Source organism: Mobula hypostoma, chromosome 13 (assembly GCF_963921235.1).
Source record: "Mobula hypostoma chromosome 13, sMobHyp1.1, whole genome shotgun sequence".
Lineage (NCBI taxonomy): Eukaryota > Metazoa > Chordata > Chondrichthyes > Myliobatiformes > Myliobatidae > Mobula > Mobula hypostoma.
In genome coordinates, this window is record NC_086109.1 from 84,029,227 (window position 1) to 84,050,596 (window position 21,370).

A 21,370-nucleotide genomic window follows, 5' to 3' on the forward strand; every position below is an offset into this window, starting at 1 on the left:
TCCAAAAAGAAGCGTAGAGCTTTGAGACCTTCCTGATGGAGGATGGAAGTATATAAGGACTGGACATCCATGGTGAAAATAAAGCGGTGGGGGCCAGGGAACTTAAAATCATCGAAAAGTTTAAGAGCGTGAGAAGTGTCACGAACATAGGTCGGAAGGGATTGAACAAGGGGTGATAAAACAGTGTCGAGGTATGCAGAAACGAGTTCGGTGGGGCAGGAGCAAGCTGAGACAATAGGTCGGCCAGGACAGGCAGGTTTGTGGATCTTGGGTAGGAGGTAGAAACGGGAAGTGCGGGGTGTGGGAACTATAAGGTTGGTAGCAGTGGATGGGAGATCCCCTGAGCGGATAAAGTCGTTGATAGTGTGGGAGACAATGGCCTGGTGCTCCTTAGTGGGGTCACGATCGAGGGGTAAATAAGAGGAGGTATCCGCGAGTTGTCGCTGTGCCTCGGCAAGGTAGAGGTCAGTTTTTTTTTGATTTTATAGGCTGTGCTGAATATGGTGCAAATTCCCTTTAAAATGCTGCAGGTTTTTAAAAAGACAAACTTCAGAATTTTAAATACGACAATCCACCAATTGGCTGTGCCTTCAGATTGACTGTTAAACCTTCCAATCAAGAATCAAAAATGTTTCTTTGGAACACAATTGGCAATTTTTCAAAGTACATTATCCAATCAAATATATGTATGGATTTGCAGAAGGCAAATGACCAATCAATGATTGAGCTAGGAAGTTTCCTGGCCAATCAAATCCACTAAGCAGCCAAGTTGCTGGAATGGAACCAATGACATTAGTAGACAGGTTTGTGACTCACCCTATGAGCAGACGGTACGACACATCCTTGACCAATGAGCGCTTGGGCACGAAAAAGGCGCCAAGAACAGTTCATCCAAGTTGAAGAGGGAGATGGCGACGGCGATTCTGTAGCCGTGGCAGATGGCGAGGGAGTGAGAGCTCCCTCGGCCCGGCAGGCCGGCCATGGTGTCGCACAACCTCGCCTTCCTGGTGGACACGGCGGCCTCGGAGCGCGATCTGAGCCCAGCCCTGGTGCGGCGGGCCGCGCTGAGGGTGCTGCTGCATTCGGCCTGTCGCGCCGGCTTCCAGGACGTCCGCTGGGCTTTTAAACTCTTCGACTCGGCGGCCGCGCGTGGTCGCGTGTCCCGGGGCCACGGCCACGGCTTCAGGGAGCTGCGGCTGGAGCACCTGCAGGAACTAGAGGAAGCCCTGAACCGGGAGTTGGGGCAGAGCCGGCGGCGGGGGACGGCGGCCGCCACCCAGACCGCGCTGATCGAGGCCTTGTCGGACTACCCGTGGGACCGGCCCGACATCACCTCCCCAGCCAAGTTGGGCCGCGGGTCAGCGGCTGAGGCCCCGCAGCCCTGGCCTCGCAATGTCCTCTTCCTCTTCGCCCCGTGCCCTCTCTCCCGGGCCGACCTGGGCAGGTTCCTGCAGCTCTCGGTCGCCGACAGTTGTCACCAACTAGCGGAGAAAATCATCCCACCGCCGGCCCGGGCACTACTCTCCGGCCACAACATCGCCCTGCATTGGGTGGACACTCAGCCCTTGCAGCAGGTAAGCGGTACACCCTGATTTCACAAGCCGCCGCTTTTAAATCCCTGGTGCCACTGACATCAATGAACAAGTACCGGCCTATTGTGTACTTCCTAGTCTAGTACGTGAATTAAATTGCAATGAAAAGTGTGTTTGGAGGAGCATTACAAAAAAACCGGAATTGAATAGGTTAGGACTTTATTCCTTGGAACGCAGAATATTGAGAGAAGGTATGATAGAGGTATACAAAATTATGAGGGAATAGATAAGTAAATACAGACAGGCTTTTCCCTCTGAGATTGGCTGGGACTACAACTAGAGGTCATGGGTTAAGGGTAAAAAGTTTAAGATGAACATGAGGGGAAACTTCTTCAGTCAGAAGGTTGTGAGTGTGAAACGAGCTCGATCTTAACATTTAAGAGAAGTTTGGATCGGTACATGGATGGTAGCGGTATGGAAGGCTATGATCCTGGTGCAGGTGGATGGGAGTAGACAGTTTAAATGGCTCGGTATGGGTTAGATGGGCTGAAGGGCTTCTTTCTGTGACTAATTCAAGCTATACATAAAATTTGCCTTGCATTGGGAGGAGGAATGTCTGCAAAAGCATGACGATAGTCAGTGCAAAAGAAAAATAGAGACAAAGTGATAGTGCAAGAAGTGATCTTTAGTGTTCCATTGATGCCATAGGGTTAGGACTGTGCAGGTAGATTCAAAAACTGACACACAAGTAGACTTGTGTACAGATGGAATGAAAAATCTACTTTCAGCAGCATCACAAGCTCATAACATCAGAGATAGTGTATTCACAAGCAAGACGTGTATAGTAAAAGAGAGAATGCTATCACCAACTTTAAAGTTGTCATAGTGTTGCTAATATGATACTGTATTGATTATGGTGGTGCATGTCAGCTCAAGAACCTGATAATTGTAAGAAAGTAGCTGTTCCTTAATTTTAAACATGGGAAATTCTGCAGGTGCTGGAAATCCAAAGCAGCACGCACAAAATGCTGGAGGAACTCAGCAGGTCAGGCGGCATCAATGGAAATGAACAGACAGTCTCTAGACCTTTCCTACCTACTTGGCTTCATCTTATCACCTTCCAACTAGCCTCCTTCCCCTCTCCCCATCCCGACCTTTTTATTCAGCGTCTTCCCCCTTCCTTCTCAGTCCTGAAGAGTGGCCTTGGCCCGAAACATCAACTGTCTGTTCATCTCCATGGATGTTGCCTGACCTGGGGAGTTCCTCCATTTTGTGTACGTGCCTGAACCTGGCGGTTTGGAGCCTCAGGCCCGACCTGTACCCCCTGCCTGACAGTAGCTGTGAGAATAGGGCATGATTTGGATGGTGAGATCCTTTGGTAAATGACATCTTCCTGACCATTTTATACAATAAAGCGTTTGCCCTTGCTTTTATATGATACCATGGTCTCGGCCCTCTTGTGCATGTTAACCCCTTTTCCAATCAAGCCTCCTGAATGGAATCCCCAAACCTTAATTACGATTGGAGTGTGGATCACCTTGTCCTGACACTAGATTCCCAAAGTGGTTACTACTCCACGATCCATCATGGCAAGAGGTTTCCAAGAATGTAAAAAGGTATAAATTATTCTAGGACTTGCTCTGGCATTTAGCAAGGAAATGGCTGAGGAAGAAGAAAATGGTTCATTCATGGTAAAGCCACCTTAGCAACAAATGTAGCATGCTTACGAACTTGTGGAATTCCTAGCCAATGATGTTCAAAATGGAGAAGGGGCATCAGGGAAAGGCACAGATCACCATGGTGGTGTCTCTTTGGGAATATGTGGAGGCCAGGTGAAACTGCTGGAAATACAGAAACTCTTACCCTGCCCTGTTGAACACAACATGATCCACCTGTCATCCAGGTAGTGACCCTAAGGAGGCTTGACTAACTGTTTGGAATTTACAGAAATGGACTGGCAGTAAGTCTTGCTTGCCCTGTAGAAGAACATTATAGAATATTTAAGAACCTCAAACTACCCTGGTTCCCTGACTTTATTCATCATTTAAAAAAAATTTCATTCCTTCCATGGTTTGCTTTTGAGGCTTTCTATATTCACTGAAAGAATGGTGTAGATCAGGAGTTCTTAACTTGGGGTCTGTGGGCCCCTTGCTTAGTAGTATTGGTCCATGGCATTAAAAAGGCTGGGAAAACCCTTGGTATAGATAGAACCCCTCACCACATTTAAAAATAAAAAAACATACTTTGACCATGTAATGTGACATAACTTATGGGGCAGTGAAAGAATTTGCTGTGCACATTTATGAACATTTGTATGAATGCCTAGTTTTGTTCTGAAATGACATTCTTTAATTTGTTTTCTCTCCATCTAGTTCATTGGAGCTTCTGATCATGTTGGCTACAGGTTAATTTCGGAGGTGATGCGATTGGTTGGTGGGAGCTTAATTCCATTTGCTGCTTTAATGGAGCTTTCTCTTAAAGATTCTTATTTACCATTTGAAAAAACTTCACTGGACTCTCAGCTCGGCCAGAATGGAAAATATGCCAAGGAATGTGTAAAACAGTTGAAAACAGTGGATGCTTTATTCCCATTTGATTGCACCATGAATTATTTTGTTAGCATTGATAGTTTCTATCGAAATACATTTCCACTGCAACATGGATTAGTGACTATCACACAAGGTAATTATGATTACTTCGTGATCGCTGCCAGAATTTAGAAAATGTACTTGTGCACTGATGTTTTCCTTTGACACTTTTAAACATGATTTGGGATTATAACTTTGCCTTTCCTATCTTATGTTCTGACATTTAACTGTTTTACCGAAAAATATTAGTACTGTTGCAAAACAATTTCTCAGAGCATACACACAATATAAGTCCAGACTTGGTAATCAGCCTGTCTTTAATTAAGTAGCTGTCAGTGTAAGGAAGGTGACATCAGTAGGAAATATTAATAATATGGAATTTCTAGTGGATGTTTGATAATGTACCATGTCATAAGTTTACTGATTCATAGGCCACGCGGTCTATTGTATCCATGCTAGTAAAATAATATCACCCAGGCGGATCTGATCATTCATCACAGCTCTGAATGTTACCCTCACACCCTCAAACCAATTACAGAATAAAGAGTCTCCAAACATACTTTCCCTCTCCTCTCCCAGCATTAGACAGCAAGACCCAGTCCTCAAAATCTCCTTAGTGTTGACTATTCTTACCCAACCCTTCGGTCTCTTAACAAACTAGCCCAAGTACATGCTCTGGTTCCCTATCCGCTTTTTTCTTCTCTTTCCAGCAGTTTCATACATTTAATTAGACATGACAGATTTCACAGCATAAGGCCCACAAGATGAGGAGTAACATTAGAATGGATAAAAGATTTCTTAAAGAGAAAGCAATCAGAACTAATGAAATATTTTTCAAGTTGGCAGATCATTACCGGTGGATTGCTACAGGGATCATCAGTGAGCCCTCAGTTAAATAAATGGCTTAGTAAATTTCATAGTATTGACCGAGGAAGCAGGGCTGTGAGCTGGATATGATGGAGTACTTTTAGCAGAGACAAGGAGCATGTGGGATTCACTGATAGGATCTAGAGAAATGCTGCTATTTGGTAAGAATAGTGGAACAGCATTGATTCTTTTAGATGCTAGGAATCTTATAAAATTACAGATGGATCTGGAGTGCAAGTTCATGGGTTGCAAAACTGTAAACCTGCAAGTACACCACGCAATTAGGGCAAGTTGGATGTCAGCCTCTAATATAGGAGAGCAAGGGAACCTTGCAGATATTTTTCAGGTTCGGTGAGACAGAGACATCATTTTGTCTTTGTTCTTGTGGAAGAATATACTGACCCTGGAAAAAATAAAAGTAAATTTACATGGTTGATTGCCAGGGTGAGTGATCTGCCCTTCAGTCGTATGAGGAAATATGGTCTGTATTCAACTGGAGTTCATGAAAATGTGAGGTAATCCAAGAAGAATAACAATAGTTGCCATTCTAAAATTTAACCGTATCTGCATTTTCCATTGGAGTTTAAAGGCAAAGTTATGTCTTTGAGATAATGTCGAGAGCTCAACATCAACAGGACCCTTATCACCTAAGACATGCCATCTTCTCATTACTAGCATGAGGGAGGAGGTAAAGAAGGCTGAAGACAGGTTCAATGTTTTAGGAACAGCTGCTTCCCCTGTGGCAGATTTCTGAATAGTCCATGAACTGTGCTTTCCTATTCCTCTTTGTATTATTTATTGTAATTTATAGTAATATTTTATTTTTTGCACTACTGCCACAAAACAAATCTCATCTTATTTCGATGATAATAAGCCTGATTCGGATTCTTTCCCTAATCCTGAGCAATTTTTAATTCTCAGTATAAACTTTCAGAGGTAGATCCATGTCTTGATCTCCATGGAGATTTGTATGTGTAATCATCAATGTAACTCATAACAACTGACTAAATTTCAACTTTAGGTTATTTCTAATGGATGTTACAAGATGTTATTTAAATGAAAGTTCTTCTAGCAGTGATTCCACTATTTATTTTGAGTGTTGTTTATATGTAAAAATGTCTGTTTGTGAACAGGAGGGCAGAAGATTTGCTGTCCTATCACTTTGGAACCAATTTCCTGTACACAGGAATACCTGACCGATTCAGTGAACATTATAGTGAAAGGAGTTATGAGGAATTGGAATCCAAAAAGGGGTGACTTGTCTACACATTCTTGGGTCTTGCAACAACGTGAACAGAAAGAAACTAAAGATAGCAGTCTCCTTCAACGACTTCTGCAGAAAATGGCTTACAGTGAATTGCACATGGTGGGTACTTTGTTTTGGTAAGAAAGATTTGTTGATGTCTGTGTACTACTGTCATGTTGGAATGATATCACAGGAAATATAGTACTTGATGTTTACTATTTGTAGCCTTTTTTAAATCTTGCATTGTGTTGCATAATATTACTCATATTAAAGCTGTAGCCTTGGGGAAAAATAATGACAAGTACTTAATAATGTGAACATTATGGTATTATTTTTACAGGTTGCTGATATAGAGATGACTAATGATCGCCTACCGACATGTACAGGAATACTGTCTCCCTTGCATCGTAGTACTGCAATTGTCACACTAATTCAGGCACACTCACCAGAGTTTGAGGAGCTTCTCTTGCAGGCAGGCATAACAGAAGGGAGCCAGGAAATGTCCTCTGAACTCTCACACATTGTGGACAAAGCCCTGAAGCTCATTTCTGACAGTCCTGAAGAATGTTTGACAAGTTCAGGTGAGCAAAAGTAGCAATAATAATTGCAAATTTTTGATGATTGCATTCCCTGTGGTCTGTAATGAGGATGTAATTCTTCTGTTATGCCTGAACTTGAACATTCAGATTCTGAATTTTAAACTTGAGTGAGGATATACAGTAGGTTTTGTGGGTAAAGATTGTATGTGGCATTGATTTGCTTCAGTGCTTTAATTGTGTACTGTTTTGACCACAGGAATCTGCTTCGTCATCTTCTATTACGAGGCAAATTGAGGTGACCATACAATGAGTTATTTGATCTGATTTTAAATCTAAGGATGCATATTTCATTAGAAGAGTTAAGAATTGATGTCTTTTGATGCTACATAAAAATGGTCAAGAGAAAACAAAATATTTCTTCAATCCTTCGCTTCTGCAGTTAGAGGTTTCCACCTGCTTGAAGAGAGCCCAAGAGGAACAGGTTGAGCTGCCTCTACAACTATGACTTGGTGGAACTAAAATTTATGGTGATGAAGGTCACTCGTAGCTAAAATTAACTCCTGAGCAAGGACCTGGACCTGCTGCAATTTGCCTACTACCACAACAGATCTAAAGATGAGTTATTGAGTCTCCACTCACTTTGGAGCCCCCTGGACAACAGCAGCATGTACATCTATTGCATCATGGTATTCAAAGCCATCATCTCCTCACTATTAATCAACAAGCTTCAAGATCTGGGCCTCTACCACACCTGCACTGAATCCTCAACTTCCTCATTGGGAGACCACAGACAGTATAGATCAGTAATGCATATCCTCCTCAATCAACACAGGCCCACATCAAGAATGTGAGCTTAGCCCACTGCTCTACTTTCTACACTCAAGATTGTGTGGCAAGGCAAATACCATTTATAAATTCACTGATGGCAGAATCTCAGACGGCAAGACGGAGTTGTACAGGAGTAACAGAAGATCAGCTGGTTGAGTGGTGTCACAGAACAACCTCACACTCAGCATCAACAAACTAGAATTAGTAGTGGACTTCAGAAAGGGAAAGTCGGAGAACATGCACCAGTCCTCATTAAGGGGGTCATTGGTGGAAAAGGTGAACAGCTTCAAATTCCTCAACAGCAACATCTCAGAGGATATATCTGGGATCCAAAACATTGATGCAATCACAAAGAAGACCATATGCCAGTGGCTGTACTTCAGGAGTTTGCGGAGATTTGGTATGTCACCAAAGATCGAAGATTTCTACAAATGTACAGTGGAGTGCATATTGTCTATTGGTTGACGACCTTTAGGAATCCTCCAATATGTAGAATATCAAGATGCTGCGGAGTATTATAGACTCAGCCAACTCCATTTTAGTACAGCCCTCCCCACTATGGAGGACATCTTGTAAAGGTGGTGCCTCACTGTAGTGCTTCTGCAAAAGAGCAAATTTCAGGATGTGCATTGGTGATAATAAACCTGAGTCTGCGTTCGTGGGAATGTATGTCATTTGAGTTGTCAAGGTGATCTGTGCATTTTACTTTTATATTCATTGCTGATACTGGTATGATTTGTTCACTGTATGTTGGATGGCTTGTGACAATTGCAGAATTTTTTAACTGCTGCTCTAACTGTTGGGCCGCATAATTTCTGACATCTGTCTTCTAATTTTTGATTTTTTTTCTTCTTTTGCAATTGTTTCCCTTGAGGCAATGGTGCTTAATCAATCCAAATTTATTTTCCAAATCAAGGATGTAGGTAATTGGACAGCAATGCAGCAAAGCATGTAATATTTGAGGTAATTGTTTTGTGTAGTCACTGGAATAGGAAATCAAGAAAGTTAGATCTTTCCAAATTACACTGAAATAGAAGCTAATTGACTTTGGTTGAACTGTTTAGTTGCTATATTACTTGCCAATTTAAAAATTGTTATTTAACATTTTATGTTTAAAAGCAATTGTGAAATCAAGTTCACAGTGTTGTCTGGGTTTGTTTGATACCTATTTAATGTTAAAAGTGGTGATATCTGGCAAGGTTATATGCCATTGTTATTCTCTGGAATCAGTTCTAGTTGAGGGGTGGGGAATTAATGTATGGTAACCCTATTTTAATAAAAACATAAATGAAGTCACTGGAATAAAAACTACTTCAAATGAAATATTAATGCTAAATTCATCTTCTATAACAACAATTAAATCACGATTGCACATCTTTACAAGATGAATTCAGAAGACCAAGTAGATAATTTAACATTTTTCTTTTATATTTTCTCAAATTTATATAAACTAGCATCAAACGTGCAAATTGTGCAAACGTTGACTGTTGAAAAATCTGTGACTGATTAAGCATTTAATACTGTACACATTTAAGCATAGCAAAGAATTGATGTTGCAGTCTGGTCCCAAAGCCAAATTTGTCCAAGGGTTTCATAATCTCAGCATTCCTTTGAAATTTTTACAACTCATCTGAGGTAACCATTGTCACCCAGTCACAACCCACTTGAATCATGTGCTTGTATAGTTTGTGGCTTGGATTTATCTGCTCTCTTTTCAGGTATTTCAGTAATATGACCATTGCTCCATCATTGTGTTCAGCTTCAGGCACTCCAGCTTTGTCATGTGGTATAAAGCAAAAAAATTAAAAGTAATTTTCTTCCTTCCAAAAGATGTTACTGTTCCAGACTGGGTGCACTTGGAGTTGTCTGAGACCTCCCACGAAAATATTTCCTTTGTTGAAGCGTGGTTTCCATTATCTGAATTATCAGGAGCAAGCTCCACTCTAATGAAATCATTCAGGTAAATTATTAAAGTCACTTCAGTTCTTGAAATAACAAGTAGTTGAATCATTCTTAAAAAAATAAACTTAAATGTTTATAGATGTTGTTTTTCTATTAGATCAATTGAAGCCATGGATAACAAAGAGGACGTAGACTCTGAACTTGCTCTAACTGGTCACTTAGCTGAGTTTTACCAGAGGAAAGCTGCAGATGAAGCTGGAGCAAATATAGAGCATAAAGATAAAAGAAGAAGATGTAAGTGTTTTCTGTGACTTAAAATATGTTGCTGTGAATTTTACTTATGATGCATCTTCTCTCAACTCCCACTATTGTGGTTGGGTTATTTGATTATTTCACCATTTTATGGTATGAATACTATATATGAATATTTCTGTGATCATAATGTCAGCAAGCTATTCAACTTATCAGATTACTAGATGTTCTGGATAGGAATAAATTTAACAAATAAAAAATTTTCTTGGTATTGCAGATAGCACCTGTAGAAAGAAAAACAGATATTTTATTTGATGACCTTTCATTAGAACAAGTCCTCAGGCTGAATGTAGCCACCTTTGTTTTCCTCTTCCACAAATGCTATACCCTATCCTTGTTATGTGCGAGGGATACATCCCTTGAAGTTGATGCATAATGTGAAATCGCATAATATGAATAATTATTTAAATGGAGAAAATAGGGATGCGTTCCAGAGGGCTTCCTAAATATGTTTTATCTGTAACTTATTCACATTTTTATACCAATAAGACACAAAAGCAGTACTACAAGACAACATTTGTATTGTATTTAATCAATTTAAGGTAATATTCAATGTAATAAATCATAGAAAGTTAACATCCTCTGGTGTACAGTACTCACCAACAGTGGCAGGTGTGTTCGCTCCGGGAGATGAGTGGTTGTTGTGATGTCGGGCAGCTTTACACAGATAAGGTGGATGGTTGTGGTCGTCAGGACAATATCAAGCACAGCAAGGGGTGAAGGAAGACTCACAGAACTCTTAGAACTGCCGGCGGCAGCAGATTACAGCGATTTGCATAAAGTGGTGAGGGTTGTTTGCTTGGCAGCATTTTGTTTTTCAGTATAAATTTGCTTGTAGGGAAGAAGGGTTGATGGCAGGGAACGACTGAAATGCTGACTCCATTCTAAACTTGGGTCCATGTCCATCGCCGTTCGTACCAAGTGTTCTGACTTCCACCATTCCCTCACAGTTGGTAAACTCTGGGGATTTTTAAAATAGTCTGTTGCTTGCAGCATCTGAGAGATAGTTCCCGGTAAAAAAAATACGTATGCCTTGAATGTGGATTACACCTTGGTCGAGTGGTTGAATCAGCGATGTTGTGTTAGGCGGCGGGAAACGCACTGTTATGTTAAGATGAATGCTGTCCAAATATTCAGGATGGGCTGGTGCATTGTCAAGCAACAAAAGAACTTTAAAGGTAAGATTCCGTTCCTGGCAGTAGCATCCTAGAGCTGATTACCTTCAGCTGATGCCGCGCTGTTTATAATTTCCAACTGTTTTTCAAGTGTTAAAGCAGTTCTCTGCCACTTGGCTGACGGCCCAAGACGTGACATCGGACGCTTAGGAGACATAGTTAAATATTTCAAGCACAAAATCACTGCACCATAGGTAAAACTAACAAAAGTTTAAGATCGCGCATCCACACCTTGCCAAAACCAATGCGAGAGTGGCGGGAGAGAGATTGTGAGGCACGCACACCTGACTTGTATTGGCGGGAAAGCAGTGCTTCTCATCCCAACAGTGAGACTGTGAGGTGTGCGCACGTGACTTGTATTGGCGGAAAGGCAGTGCTCCTGGCATAACTGTGAATTTTGGACGCATATAATGAGACGTTGGTAGAAGTAGGTTCCTCGCATAACTGTGAATCTGCATAGTCTGAAGATGCATATAACGAGGATAGGGTGTACAGGTGTCCCCCGCTTTTCGAATGTTCGCTTTATGAGACACTGTTATGAAAGACCTACACTAGTACCCTGTTTTCGCTTTCAGAAGGTGTTTTCACTGTTACAAAAAAAAATTCAGCGCGCAATAAAAGGCAGCATGCCCCGAGCAGCCACTCACCCCCGGATTCTCGCCGGCATTGCTTAAACATGAGCCTGTGAGCAGCCGTTTGCAAGATGAGTTCTATTGTATCGGAAAAGCCTGAAAGAGCTCGTAAGGGTGTTACACTTAGGGTAAAACTAGACATAATTAAGCGTTTTGATTGTGGTGAACGAAGTAAGGACAACGTGAGTTTGGCTTGTGGAAGTTGAGGAAGATGATGTTGAAGAGGTTTTGGCATCCCATCACCAAGAACTGACAGATGAAGAGCTGATGCAATTGGAAGAAAAAAGGATAACAATTGAAACCGAATGAGTAATGATAAAGTACGACTTTAATTTTGAAAGGGTACGTCGGTTTAGGGGATATTTGCAGGATGGTTTGAGTCCTTATTAAAGAACTGTGTGATAGAAAAATACGCGAGGCTCAGCAGTCAAGCAAGCCTGCCACAGCAGACGACGAACCTCGACCTTCGACATCGAGGCGGGCATTCATAGGAGAAGACGAGCTGCCTGCTCTAATGAAAACAGGCGACGAGATGACACCCCAGTGTCCCACCACCCCAATCCCTAGGCCACGGACAGATACCGATTCGCGGAGAATGCAAAGGTAGCCGGGAGGCACACAGCACATCTTTAAGAAAAAAGCCGAAATAAACACGCTAATTAATTAGGTGCCGCCAACACGTAATTGTTGGCCCAGATCAGAGACGACGCAATCGGAAATTGGCACTGATCTGGGCCGACAATTACGGGCGGCACCTAATTAATTAGCATGTTTGTTTCGGCTTTTTTCTTAAAGATGTGCTGTGTACCTGCCGGCTACGGCTGGACCCCTGCGTTCTTCGCGGCAATGTATTGCTCAGCGGCCTGGAGGGTGGGGGCCACTGCACGACCCAAACTCCCAACGACTCAGCCTAACACACCATCATCAGTGTGCTCGGCACTGTCCCGATTCCCGTAAGTGATACTACACTGTACATACATTATTTCTACTTTATATCAGCTGTATATTTTTGTGTTATTTGGTATGATTTGGCAGCTTCGTAACTTAAAGATTACTGGAGAGCGCTTGCACGTGTTTTTGCCAACAGCGCTTGCGTGAGATTTTCGCTCGGAGAACAGTTCAGTAATGATTGTGGAAGAGTACTTCTACTTTATATAGGCTGTGTATTTATCATATCATTCCTGCTTTTACTATATGTTACTGTTAGGTTTTATGTGTTATTTGGCATGATTTGCTAGGTTATTTTTGGGTCTGCGAACGCTCAACAAAATTTTCCCATATAAATAAATAAAGCTTCTTCGCTTTACGACATTCCGGCTTACGAACCGTTTCATAGGAACGCTCTACCTTCGGATGGCGGGGGAAACCTGTATCTGACTTGTAGAAGACCTAACTCCAGCATTTTGTGTTTATTTCAGATTTCCAGCATCTATTTTCTTGTTTTTGAATAAGTTTTAAAACTTTGAAACCTAACATGACAGATCTCAGTTTAAACATTTCTGGCTTTGCGTCATTATGCTTAAACTATATTATCTGTCATTTTCCTGTCTGGTTTTCTGAACACATTTTATTAAATTAAAGGTGGTCCGCGAACTCCCATCCGACAAAAGATGAAATCCATGAGTCGCTCTCTCCAGATGTTGAATGTTGCTCGACTAAATGTGAAAGCTCAAAAAAGTCAAACAGATGGGGTACAAGCACCTTCTGGAGGATTATCCACCAATCAATCCAAAACGCATTCAGGGGACAAACGGAAAAATAAAAAAGCGAGAAAGGATATTGCAGGTTGGTCTCAGTAATGACCTAACATCCAAATTCTAAATGGTACATAGTTCAAAGATGGCTTCTCATCAGATCATTGAAATCTTGGAACTGCTAAGGTAGATGGTCCCTGCATAAACTCGATTTGCTGTTTGGAGGGTAAAAACTTATGAGAGTTGCTCATTATTTCTACATTTGTTGAAGTATCTTTGCTATGACCGATCAATATCAGATTAAAGGAATATGGAATAATCTTGTATTATTTATTCACTCATTTAGAGCTGGGTTGAAATAGTGAATAGTGAATCTGATTCTGCAGGGTGATGTCTGATTGCCTAGGAATTTGTCTCCTTAAAAAATACTGAAATATCATTGGAAATTAGTTTAAATTTGCAATACTAAAAGGACATGCAGTATGGTGACTAAAACAGTATACAATGTTATGTTAATATTTGTTTGGGGGAGTATTATTAGGAAAAATCAGTTTGAGTGTTCATTTGTGTTTAATTGCACCCTGTTTACCACAGCACTGATTTGCAACTTTTAAATTGACTTCTATATCTGCTTCTTACAGATTTTAAAAGTAATGAGGAAATGGTATCTAGTCTGAAAACGACTTACCAGAAATGTGTTTTGGAGGAAGAATTGTCCCAGTTCAATTTCATAAAAAATACCGTGGCTATTGTTAAGATGTATCTAGAATCTGGTAACGCTGAAGATCTTGAGGTATTCCATCTTTAATTTGATAAATCCGATAACTCTGAAGTAAAGATGAGCTTAACTTGCACCATTGTGTCATTTCGTGAACATAATTGTAAGATGTGCTTAAATTGTACCATTGTGTCATTTCGTGAACATAATTGTATTTGGGTACTTTTGTCATCTTTTTGGTATAGCACAGTATTACATTGTTTATCTTGTTTATTCTGTTGCTAAGTTTTAGAAATTGTTACTCAAATTGAAATATGCTTCATTAGCTTCCTTACTGGTGAAAGAATGGAAGTTGTGTTTCATGAGCATTAGTGCTGAGGAGCTATTCATTTTGGTAGGAATGCGAAGAGGCCATGAGGTCTGGAACATTGGTCTTTAATCCATGTGAAATGGAGTCACTAAGTGATTTGCAGAATTTAAGTATATTTATTATCAAAGTACATATACTGTATGTCACCATATACTACCCCATTGTTATGCACAACTAAGTAGAATTAAGGCCAATTTATACTTCTGTGTCAAATCTACGCCGTAGGTACGGCGTAGTTGCATACCCTATGCCGTAGCCTGACGCGCACCTCCCCAAAAATGTAACTACGCGTCGCGGCAATGCAGACCGCAACAACCGTGATTGGTCCGCTTGGTAGTATCGCATTTCCTCCTACGCATTTCTGGTTCCTGCTGCTTCTACGCCATTTTCGAATTGAGAGAGAAGAATGTGAGTTGGAAAATGGACCAAATCGAGGAGAGGTTAATTGAGGAAGTCCGAAAATATGTACATTTGTACAACTCTTCGTCACCAGACTATAAAGACATGGCATCAAATTCAATGAAAGAAATTTCCACAAACATCGGTTTGGACATCACGGAATGCACAAAGAAATAGAAAATCTTGAGGGACAAGTACATGCGCGTCCAGAGGAAAAACTCGCCAAGAGGAGTGGGGACCCAGGCAGAAAAAAAGTGCCCGCATTTTATTTCTTTCTTTCCCGGCTGGCGCCACATATTAAGCACCAGGAAACAGTCAAATTATGACGACAACAAGGTAAATACAGCATGTTCTTTGTATCATAAACCTCTATGTTGTAGTAAGTGTTTAGGCTAGCTAGCAATACTGTCTAGTTGTAATCATGGCATATTGATTTGCACAAAGATAATGCTTCCGTGAAACAAAAATGTAATATGTAATAAGCTGTAATTTTATCTGGCTTGCTCATAATGCAAATGCAATAACCAGTATTCTGCCAATGTAGCCATATGCCGTTTTCTGTTTTCCATAGCTCTGCCAATCTCTGTACAGACACTGAATGCATATATTACCTGTATGTATAAGTACAAAGACTAACTTAAACTATTTGCAATTTTTTCCATCACAGGATGGAAATGATTCGACCTCAGGGTTGTCCACCACTTCAGTTGCTGAGGAAAACCAACCCCTAGACATTCTATCTTCACGTGCAGAATCATCATCGAGTAGTGAGACATCTCCTCTGTCTCCCCAGCCATCTCCTTTGACCCCCAGCCCAAGGATGGCACAGAAGAAGAAGAGGAAAGAACATGATGACTGGTTTCAGAAGCAGGTCGCCCAGTTGGATGAACGCAGGGTGGAACTGCAACATAGACTGTTGCAAGAAGATGATGAGCTCTCCAGGTTTGGGCAAACAATTGTAGATATGATGCGGAGGCTGCCAAAGGAGCACAGGCCACAGGCAATGTTCGATGTCCACAAACTGCTATTTGAGAGGCAGCAGCAGAAACAATGAACAATTGCATATTTTAATATTTTGGTATTTAATAATTTAATATTTTGTCAGTTCCTACACTATACATTTTCTACACTTATATTTGGGCACTAAACTGTGTATAATTGTCAGTGCTTTACAACTTTGCACCTTTTTAATGTAATACTTTGCACCTCGTATAATATTGTGCACGTTACTGCAAATAATTAACAACTTGATTTTATAACTTGCTTTTTTTATTCAAACAGCTACATGTTATTTGTAGGTTCATTTATCTTATGACCTTACAATTTACTGATTTAAGTTGGCCACGGCACACTATGTTGTTCTGCCATAGCAAAATTCCATGGGGTGGTTGAAAGGAAGGCCATTAGGTCATTCTGTACATCAATGGCAGCTCTGGTGGAACGGCGCCTTGAAAGGTAATGAGGATCCAGAGGTTCCAAAAGATTTGTGTCCCCTGCTACCACTCTTCGCCACTCGCCTGGCTGAAGTGACCCTGTTGCGTCTGAGTCTGCAAAATTAGCATGGATGTATTACATGAAATTAATTTTCATTGAATTCAATGTCTGTGACATACTTGGAAAGGGACGCATGAGATAGGGAGAATGCAGCATTGCCAACGATTACATGCGGAATTTTGACTCCTGTTCCAGGAAAATTGGCTGGTGGGGGCAGGTTCAGTTTGTGTTCAAGCAGCATAGGACCAAATCTGCTCTCCTTGAAGATGCCCCTGTCACTTTCTCGTCCGTAAACCGTATCTGGTGTCGCAGGTAGCCAACAGGACAATGGCGTGTGCGCCCTTGTAGTTGTAGTAGTCGCTCCCGGCGTGCGGCGGTGCCTTGATGTTCATGTGTTTTCCATCTATGCTGCCAACACAGTTCAGAAAGTTCCATAGTCACTAAAAATCAGCTGCAATAGCTTCCCATTGGGCGACTGAAGGGCAGGGAAGGAACTCTGGCTGCAATGCTTTCCATAAAGCTTTACAGACTTCCGAAATTATGGAGGACACTGTGCTTGACGCCAGTTTGTAGCTAGCTGCTGCAGCCTGTTGACTTCCACCTGAAGCAAGAACTCGAATTGGTGATTGCCAGTCTCTGAGTAATGTCTATAGGCATACTAATGCGAAATAAATGGAGATTATGAACCAAATCGTCAAATCTACTTGCCGACATCCGAAAATATTTGAAATGCATTTCCTCGTCCATGTCTCTCAGTGGCCGGACAAGCACAGAAAATTCACCTTCCTTCTGCCTCAATCCGTTCAATGGTCGTACACACCATCTCCTCCAATGTCTTCTCTCTTTTCTGCGTTGCAGTAATTTCAATAAAAGTAACTCTTGTTCAACATTTATTAGCTCCAACTCCAACATGGTGCCCTTAGTTTCAGTCGCCATTGTTTGAAGTACACAAAGAAACTCAACACAGTGGCATAGAAACCCCACTGCCAACTAGCGTTTTGGCGGTGAATTGGAGAGCGATGCAGACACACCAACGCACAAGTATAAATGCTCACAACAGCTTAGGCTACGGCATAGAGCCTACGCAGAAGTATAAATCAGCCTTTAGCTATGTTGCACTTTCTAATAAAAAAAATAGAAATGTGTGGTTTAGTTAAATGGTAGACTTAACAGGCATTTGGTTTGTCACGTTTAAGTTCTGCTTCTCGTATAAAACGCAGAAAATGCGGTGATCATTTTTGTCACCAGAATTGAAAGATTTTTTTTATCAGGGAAGATTATTTTGAGTCCTTTTGTCTAGGGCGGGAAAAAAAACAGTTTTCTGATAAAAGCTTTAAAATTCTTAAAATGATTTTGTAGGCTAATCATGAATAAGATTTTTCTGCCCGACTATGACATTGGTAATATGAGGTATAAATGTGCCTACTGATAAATCAGAATATTCAACTGAACAATGTTTAATCCTGAGTAGTTAGAATGTGAAATTTGCTAATGCAGTGTATCTGAGTGTAGATGTATTATAAGGGGTACCTAAAGAACTGGTGAAGGGAAAAGGAAAAGGGACAATATAGATGTGATTGGGTGAAGGATGATGGAAATCTTGTATGAAGCATTAAATCTGTGATGTCCCAGTTGTCTACTTTCTTTCACTAAGCTACAATGCAACTATGAATGTAATGAATTTCTCACTTCAAAGTGAGTTCATTGTCAACTTCAAACCGTTCCTTCCATTCATTGAGTTTTGCTTCTTGGAGTTTGAAAACTCAAACCTAGCAATTTCAACCCCCTCCTTCTGCAAACTCTTTGCATATAATAATATTATTATTGCTTTTAAAGGTAACAAGCATAAATCTGATCCGGACGCAATTACTAAAAAGCAGTAAATCAATTCGACAGCACTATGGAAACCAGGAAGATAAGGAATTTAAAGTCAGAGAGTGAGTAAAGTGGCATTTAATTTGAAAATTAATGGTCATACTGGCTAGCCATTTTTTTTTTAGAAGAAAATGCATTTTGTCAGGCAGTTTCTAGTGAAATTGTATAGAATTGTTTACAATGTAAAACTGCACAATCCAGCATTTTAATAATTTGTCTGTTTCATTCAAACTGCCCCTTGTGTTAGTGTTTTTTTTAAAATACACATTCCAAGTTTAATCACTACAAAGTGTGTAGGAAGAGTTGGGGAAATAGTAACAGACTTCTAACTTGCTTTTGAATCTGGTTTGGGTATTTTTCTTAACCGGTGTCAAATATCCTCTTACAACATCTCAAATTTTGTTTGGTGATAATCCTTGGATTGGAAATGATTATTATAACTTCGATGGTGTTTTATTATTTTTGAATATTGTCCTTTTTGTAAATGATTTTCATCCCTTTTGCAGCTGCCAACTCCAGGTCCTGCTGCGGTTAGAGATGTGCCAGCAGTTTCCATCACTACAAAGTGACAGTGAACAGTTGGAACAGCTAGTGGAAGAAGTGAGTATAGTGTTATAGCAAGTCTAAGTTTGTATCTGGCATAAAGGATAGGATAAATGTCATGTGAATTTACTGTTTTTAACGCAGTTTGTGCTTTTTTTTTGAAGCAGCTATTTGTATGAGGCCAAATCAGCAATTTCACTTCAAGGATTGTTGATGGTAGACATTAATCGAAAATCTCCCATTATCTGTTATGAAAAGCAGCAGAAACTATAGCACTTTCCCCAATGAACACAGTTTATATTCAGTGCCAAATTTCCATACCATTTTAAGCAAAAGTGAATATGTTCAATATTTTGAAATAGTCATTTCTGAAGGATGAAATATTTGTTTAGGAATATTTTGATTATATTACAAACTATCACAGGGTAACTGGAAGAAAATTGCAATGTGGGACAAAACCTCTTGATTTACATGAAAACAAAAATACCAGGAATTAATTGCATGGGAAACAGTGGCTGTTATAGCGATATTTAATGCATGAGTTTTACCTCATCAGAAGGTGTTATTTTGAATTGAACTTTTAACACCAACTATTGAAATGTGAAATGAAGTAGAAAAGTTCATGTCGAAGCAGTTGTATATTTTAACATGCATTCCCAGCGTGGACTCCTGAATCCCCGATGATACTTAAGTAATTTTTGGAGGCAATCTTCTATCACTTGGATTTGATGGCACATAAGTATAGTTAACTGCAGAATCTATGACTGTTTGAAGCATGCTTATGTATGTATGTGAGATATCTGAGCACTTTTTCAACTCTTCACTTATTTTAAATACAGTGGATTCTGATTAATTTAGGCACAAAACCAATATATTTTGGCCCAATTAAGTGGCTGTCCCAGTTAGTCAAAGTTACATGGAAATAATTACAATGTTATCAAAATAACTACTGTTTAACTGGAACTTTAAATGAAATGCAGAACAAATTGGAACACTACCAATACAACAGTATTATTAAACAGTGTATTGGTTCCTAACAGTTATCAATGGAGGAATTCACCCAGTTTATGTTGCCATGTTCTTCTGATTAACTGTAAATGATCAAGATCAGTGCAGATAATGGACTGCCTTCCTATAATGCTTTTGATGATTGAATCCTCCAAATTTTTGTTTTCATTCTAATATTCAAAATGATTATTAAAATGTCCAATTTCTTCCTCCCTAATGCTGAAGTAGTGAGGTAATTTCATTTTCACTCATGGATGCTCCTGGCATCTCTGATGCTTGAATGTTTAAAACCACAGTGAGCAACAGGTTTGAATTACTTATTTCTTGCTTACTAATAGTGACAAAAATCACTGCTTTTTGAACACAACATGCAAGTGATGCTATTTAGCAATTGTTCAGCAACATTTCCTCTCCCAATTAAGTAGCAGCGTGTCCCGAATAAATGAAGGGAATCCCATCTACTTTCTTGATTAGATTTTGTCTTTAGGAGTTGTCCCAAATGAGCAACTGCCCCAGCTAAACGATGACCAAATTAACCAGAATCCATTGTATTCTGAGAATAGAGGTTCTTCAGTATTATTAGTGTTTATGTTCCCAGTGCTATTCATGTAGCAACTGATCATAAACTGCAATTTGGTGACCAGTGTATTTTCATGATAATATTATGAAAGATTAATTTTTATTTAAAACCAAACTTTATGTTGGTTACAGATGACAAATCTCCTGCGCATTATTTCTTTAACAAAAGATACCACATTCCTCGCAACATTTCTGGAGGAGGAGATTTTAAATACGTAAGCTAAAGACAATTAATTACATATGGCATTATGTTTTTATTTTATTCATTTCTCTCCTTTTCATTGACGCATCTGTACTTATGCAGTTCAGTGTTAATTGTATGAGTATTGATGAGCAAAAACTGATACTGGTATTTTATAACTTCACTCTCTCAAATCAACTTGAAAGTGAAGCTTAATAAGATTTTATCTAAACTTTGCTGGTTAGGCTTTTACCCAATGGGCTGGCAGCAATAAAGTTACTTTCACAAAAAATTTAAGCTGTTTTTAAGTTAATCAGTTTGTGCAAGAATATGAGAGTAAGAATTTACAAAATGTTACTGATTCATGAATTGAGTGCTTTCTCGTTACTATATTGAGAAATATTGTAGCATTGAAAGTTTAAATGGGTGTTTGATAATGGATTTGGTGGGCTTTTCATGCTGGATGACTCATGACTGTTAAAAGGCAAATACCCTTTGGAAAGTTCCCCAACTTTAAGTAACATTTTGAATTGCCTGGTATAGTTTCCAAATTTGTTACTGCTGTGTAACATTTAGTTAATTTATAACTTTTCCACTGGGTCAATAGTGAGTTTCATATAGTAACGTGTGGCAAAGACCACACGTCTATTGCTTACTCTCTTCATCCTTTGTTCATTGTGACTTGAATAGTTAATGCGAAAAAATTGGCATAATTTTCTGGATCTGAAAAATTATTGCTGAGTTTTCTCATTTCCTCAATGTTCATTAATTCACTCTCAAACCTCAGATAACATCTGAGAAATTCTGGATGTAGGACAGATGTAATTGAGGTGTCACATTTAAAATAAAAATAATGTATATATTATGGTCATATCTGTGTAATTTACT

General features: G+C 39.9%; 1 protein-coding gene across 2 annotated transcripts in view; it reads left to right on the plus strand.

Annotated features, from left to right (window-relative positions):
- The first annotated feature begins 897 nt into the window (after positions 1 to 897).
- Positions 898 to 21,370, plus strand: part of ticrr (TopBP1-interacting, checkpoint, and replication regulator) — a 41,443-nt gene continuing 20,970 nt past the window's right edge. For both annotated transcript variants that reach the window (XM_063066090.1, XM_063066091.1), the window contains exons 1-11: positions 898 to 1,574; positions 3,905 to 4,214; positions 6,121 to 6,353; positions 6,574 to 6,814; positions 9,431 to 9,560; positions 9,660 to 9,796; positions 13,203 to 13,406; positions 13,957 to 14,108; positions 18,133 to 18,233; positions 18,678 to 18,771; positions 20,434 to 20,516. In XM_063066090.1, the coding sequence (XP_062922160.1) occupies positions 981 to 1,574; positions 3,905 to 4,214; positions 6,121 to 6,353; positions 6,574 to 6,814; positions 9,431 to 9,560; positions 9,660 to 9,796; positions 13,203 to 13,406; positions 13,957 to 14,108; positions 18,133 to 18,233; positions 18,678 to 18,771; positions 20,434 to 20,516 (2,279 nt within the window). In that variant the 5' untranslated portion in view covers positions 898 to 980. The remainder of the gene's footprint in view (positions 1,575 to 3,904; positions 4,215 to 6,120; positions 6,354 to 6,573; positions 6,815 to 9,430; positions 9,561 to 9,659; positions 9,797 to 13,202; positions 13,407 to 13,956; positions 14,109 to 18,132; positions 18,234 to 18,677; positions 18,772 to 20,433; positions 20,517 to 21,370) is intronic.